Raw genomic sequence first — 6,072 nt, 5'->3', positions numbered from 1 at the left:
TCCACAGGCATGAGAAAATATCAAAGTAACCAAATTACACTGCTGAAAACACTCTGATGCACCTGTTCTAAATATGCCTTACTCATGAAAGCTGGAAAATCTTCCAGGCTGGACGCTCAACACATTATTAGGTGAATAAGCCTCACATGCCCAGAACCCAAAGCTAATGGGACACCTGTAAGCTCACGTTTTCAACACTTATCCAATCTCAGTCAATGCAACAATGTAACATACAAGCAACAATTCCAGGAGAAAGTTTTTCATCACTAAAATCAACAAATACAATTGATAGAGGTAAAATAATGTACCGGATTTGCATAAATAGTTCATGCAAATAAACTTTTACTTACATTAAAAGTAAGAAGCATATACACACATATACATGCCCACATATATACATATGATATAAAGCCTCCACTGAAGAAAATCTGAGAGGTCCTGCTACATATCATTAAAAACTTTAGCCTTCTTTATTCTTTAGGAGGAAGTAGCTGGACTCTATGCAGGTTAAGGGTTTTTGTTCCAGTCTATAGCACTGTGGGCATGGGTAAGTATCCGACTGTTGACAGAAGTAAGTGGCAGCATCTTCAGCCTGTACACTGCTGATTGCCAGATAATAGGAAGTCCCAGACCCACTGCCACTGAAGCGGTTTGGCACTCCGGAAGCCAGGTTGGATGTTCTGTAAATCAGGAGTTTAGGGGAATCTCCAGGCTTCTGTTGGTACCAGTGCAAATAGCTGGTGCTTACACTTGAGCTGGCACTACAGCTGATGGTAACCGTCTCCCCATGAGATGCAGCCTTGGATGCTGGAGACTGGGTAAGCACAATTTCTCCCCAGGTCACTATGATCAGGATAAGAAAGGAAAGAGAGCAACGTTAGTAGATACAGATATATACAAATAATTTGACATTATCCAACATTTAGAAGACAAAAAATGAAAGGCAATTTACCTTATACTAAATTATATTGGGTTCTGAACTCAGAGGCTGCCTTACCTGTGACACTGAGTAGCATAAAACTGAAGATCTGCACCCAAAAATCCATTGTGTTTTCTAATCTCAATCTCACGCTAATTACTACTCATCTGAAAAGTACATTACTTGTAAGCCACTGTGAGATGGTTGTGGTTTCTGAGGTTGAAATATGCAAATAACAAGATGTGTTATAGACAGCTCTTGGCTTATAAACCCCTGTAGACCTGTATATTTAAGGCAAACCTGGGTAACTCATAGCATTGTCTACATATTTATATTTATTACACTGACCACAAAGGACATTTCTTTGTTTTTCTTTTCATCTCTTCTGGTGAATAGTTCTGACCCAGAGTATTGCCCATGCATTTCTGTGAAGCCTGGTTTAATTTTATCTTCTAAGCTGTTTTAGGATTATTTTTCTCATGATAAAGGTGTGTTGAGATTGATTGTTTATAATGCACCTCAAGAAAATTTAGGCACATTATATGCTTCCTTGTTTCCTGGAAGCTACTCAGCAGATACCTTCTTTGATCATCCAATCTTAACTTGTATGTTAACTCATTTTCCTCCAATCAGATATGGGACTACGTATACAACAAATTGACAGAGGGCAATGGGTCCATTGAATCAGAGAATACTGTTTCTAGATGGCAGTTCAGGGAGAGACTTGTTCCCCTCTTATGATGACCCTGGACTTGGTGGATATCCAGGTTTAATGTATTAATTTTTGGTATGGTCAGTGCCATTAAAACTCTAAACAAAATGAACAAAATCTTGGGGATCTTATGGAGGAAAGTGGATTAAGAAACTAGGGACTTCCTGTTTTCTAATGTGACAGTGGTTTTAGGTCAGTCACATGAACTAGATAGAAAATGTTTTTGGTATGCCCTCTTCTGGTAAGGTGGTGGAAATAATGTTTGGTATTGTCCATTTTGCAATATAAAGGAAAAGACGCGTTCATGAACTTCCACTGAGTAGTACTCCATTGTGCAAATGTATGGCATTTTCTTTATTCATTCTTTGGATGAGGGGCATCTACATTGCTTCCAGGTTCTGGCTATTATAAATAATTCTGCTATGAACTTAGTTGAACAGATCTCCTTGTGGTATTAATGTACTTTCTTTGGGTATATGCTTAAGGGTGGAATTGCTGGATCTTGAATTAGACTGATTCCCATTTTTCTGAGAAATTACCAAACTGATTTCCAAATTGTCTGTACCAATTTTCACTTTCACCATCAGTGGAGGAATGTTGCCCTTTCTCCAAATCCTCTCCAGCATAAACTGTCAATGGTGCTATTTTAGCCATTCCACCAGCTGTAAAATGGTATCTCAGAGTTGTTTTAAGGTGCATTTCCCTGATGGCTAAGAATGTTGAGCAATTTCTTAAGTTTCTTTTAGCCATTTTAGATTCCTCTATTGAGAATTCTCTGTTTACTCCTCTATACCACTTTTTAATTGAAGTATTTTGTGTTTTGGGTACCTTCCACTTTCTCTTCTAAGTGGTTCAGTTTGTCTGCATTTATGTTGAGGACTTTGATTCCTTTGGACTTAAGTTTGGGAAGTGTGATAGATATGGATCTCTCTGCAATCTTCTACATGTCATCATCCAGTTGTACCAGCACCATTTGTTGAAGATGCGTTCTTTGTTCCTTTGTGTAATTTTGGATTCTTTGTCAAAATTCAGGTGTTTGTAGGTGCATGAATTAATGTCAGCATTTTCACTTTGATTCCATTAGTCTATCTGTCTGTTTTTGTGCCAACACTAAGCTGTTTTCATTACTATAGCTCAGTAGTAGAGCTTAAAGTCAGGGATCTTGAAATTTGCAGGTAAATGGATGGAACTAGAAGAAACCATCCTGATTGAGGTAACCCAGTCACAGAAAGACAAACATGTTGCAGTGTTTCCCACCTGTTTCTGCAGATACCTTGCCCCAAATGAACACTCAGAGACTTGCATTACTTATAATACTGTTGGCTAATGACTAGGGCCCCTTATTGACTAACTTTGGCATAATTATTGTCCTATAACTACTAAGCTATATATTTCAACATGGTCTTAGCTTAGGGGAGAATGCTGGGTTTGGGATTCCTTTGTATGCTACATTGCGACTGTTTTCTCTTACATTTCCCAGCATTCTCATCTGCTAGACATGCCTAACTTGTTGCCTATTGGCTGACAGTGTTTTATTCATTAACTGATAAGAAAATATATACATAAGGAAAATCTCCATCACAAACATGGTATGTACTCACTTATATATGCATATTAGACATAGAACAAAGAAATAAGAGCTTACCAGACTACAATTCACACTTCAGAAAGCCAAGGAATCAACAAAGACCATAAGAGAGACATACATGGTCTGTGGGGGAAGGGAAATGTGACAAGAACTTGTTAAAAAATTAGGAGCATGGGGGGAAGGGGAGAGATGTAGGAGAAGGAGCAGGGGAGGATGGGGGAGGAAAGCATGAGGGATCATGAAGATTGAGTTGGGGGAAGAATAGATGAGAGGTGATGTTGTCAGAAGTGTGATCATGAATTTGCAGGTAAAATGACAAAAGTTTAAAAGAAATTTTAGAAACAAAAGAATGGGGAGAAGCACAGCTTCTTGGTAGCAGCATTTTCTCAGGTGGGCTCTGTTTTGCTGGAGACAAGCAGAGTCTCACATGGCTCACTTAAAGGAGTCTTCCTGACTCAGCATAAGCAAAAGAAAAAAAAACAGCAAGGTTCTTTTAAGAGGCTCTGCTAACAATTGAAAAGTGTGTACTTACAGCTGGAAGTGGCAGTGACCACATCTCCAAGCCGGCAGCTTTTGCTGGATGTCAGCATAGACTGAGTCATGAGCTGGAGTCAAACTTATGCCTGCCATGTTGGAAAGCCAGCGACTGTTTACACTTTAATTTTAGCAGTGTTATTTAGCCTATATAGGACACATGGCCAGAAAAACAAAGTTTTACAGTAAAGTCAGATTCAGATAAAGAAAAATATACATAGACTTGGGAGAGTAAAAGAAACAAGATATTGGAAAAACTAAAAATAAATAAAGTAGCTGGGTGTGGTGGCACATGCCTTTAATCCCAGCACTGGGGAGGAAAACAAACAAAGAGAGTAGCTGGGTGTAGTGGCACACAACTTTAATCCCAGCACTCCTGGGGCAGAGGCAGGTAGATGGCCAAAGAGATACCCTGTCTCAGAGAAAAAAATAAATAAAATAAAAGAAATAGAGTAATATAAGCCATGTAAAGTTGGAAAGTACACAGAGAGAGACTGGATACTGTATGCTATTGTGTTTTTCAGTTTTTTGATTGCTAAAGAAGGAAAAACTCCTAAAGTAAACTTGATTATGAATGCTGCTGAATTAATCCAACTTATATATTTCAAAAATGCTTTCACTTCTAACTTTAAATGTAAGGACCAGTTACTGTTTATGTTTCTACAGAAAATGGAAAGGTGGGGATTCCTTCCAGGCTTCTGTGGTTTGAAGAACCAAGACCCCTGGAAGCAGTGGGCCAGGTGTCCCAACAACTAAGACAGCTGAGATGATGCAGCCTTACAGATCATGAAAATAAGGACTTATACAGGTTTCTGAGCTTTGTCATGATCTCCATGGTATGAAAATTGCCCGCATGCAGCAGGAAGCAGTTTTTAATCAGTGACATCCAAATCCCCATATTGTTTATAAATCATTTAAATAGGGCTGCTTATAATTTGTTAATGACCAATGCCAATCTCTTTTTAAAAGAAAAAGGTGAATTATGGTATGGAAATAAATACTTTGTATTGGTATGGATTTTCATTTATTGATAAAAATTCAAGGTCAGTTTCCTGATATGTATATTTCTCTTCTTGTTTAAGTATTGTGCTTATACTGATCTTTTAAAACATAAGCAAAATTACATACAGACTATAGATCCTTATAATAGTCAGAACTTATAGGTAGGTAAGTTAGATTTTCTAGATATACAGAGATACATTTGAGATAGACAGTCTTCAAACCTTTAAAAGACCTTCAGAAAATGGCATTTAAAATGGTTTAGGTTTTTTCTTGACAATGAGAATTGTCTGCTCCTGGCAGCACCAATTAAGTCTGAGAGGAAGATAGGCATCAAAGAAACTTGTTACGGAGTTTGCTTTCAACATGGCAAGATTAGCCATTTGAGCAAGTAATGCTCTTGCCTGGACTGCCTGACTGTGGCTGTATAAACAGGACATGCAGAACCCACAAGAAAGTGACTGCTAAACTCAGTCTTTCAGGGTTCCTGTTTCATGGAAGAGTCTGCCAGACTTTCTACAGGACACAGAAAAATGACTGACAGACTGCCAATGCAGATGGACAGTTTGAAATTTCCTGGATTTCTACAGACACACTGTAGCCTATGGGCTGAAGATGGATGCCCCAACATTACAGCAGAACTTCAGGTGACTGTCTAGACAGCAAGATTTCTCTTTCAATTCTAGTTTTTATATATTATCTTTCTGTGGTCTTTGATGGAGTTGAAGGCAGATAACTATAATCATAGTTTTCCTTAGTTATGATAAAAGGTAAGTTACATATAAGACGTTAGACTCACAAAGATAGCATACTTGATTCTTTCTTTAAATCTTACTAAATGTTAATGTACAAAATATTGTAACTATATTCTTACTCAATAACTGTCCTATGTAATTTGAGTTTGTTAAAGTTAAAACCTTTCTTTTTATTTAGACAGAAAAGAGGAGATGATGGGAGATGTGATTCTGAAATCTTTCTCTTATTGGTTGTTGAATAAAGCACTGTTGGCCAATAGGGCAGCAAGATAGAAGGGACTAGGAGTCGAGGACTCTGGGAAGCAGAAACACAAAGAGCCATGATGTAGCCGTCATAGGAGTAAGAAGTTCAGACACTTTTCTCCAGTAAGAGAAATACTTAGATTAACAATTATGGACTAAATACTTAAGTCAGAGCTAGCCAGTAAGAAACCACCAAATGGCCAACAGCTTCATAATTAATATAGCTTCCTGGGTGTGCATTTGGGAGTGATGCGGCTCTAGAACAAGGCTGGTGAGAAGGCTTCTCCCGACAGAGAGGAAGAAAAGATGTATCTTAAAGAGG

General features: G+C 38.1%; 1 gene segment (V, D, J or C); it reads right to left on the bottom strand.

The window, feature by feature from the left end:
* Nucleotides 1–445: 445 nt before the first annotated feature.
* Nucleotides 446–1,148, bottom strand: LOC101834470. The segment is given in 2 exon segments: nt 446–843; nt 998–1,148. Coding segments are annotated over 2 exon segments (432 nt in total).
* Between the last annotated feature and the right edge of the window lie 4,924 nt (nt 1,149–6,072).

The sequence above is a fragment of the Mesocricetus auratus genome, unplaced genomic scaffold, assembly GCF_017639785.1.
Source record: "Mesocricetus auratus isolate SY011 unplaced genomic scaffold, BCM_Maur_2.0 Super-Scaffold_100676, whole genome shotgun sequence".
NCBI lineage: Eukaryota > Metazoa > Chordata > Mammalia > Rodentia > Cricetidae > Mesocricetus > Mesocricetus auratus.
Note: the sequence above shows the minus strand (reverse complement) of the source record. Positions and strands in the feature narration are given on the sequence as shown.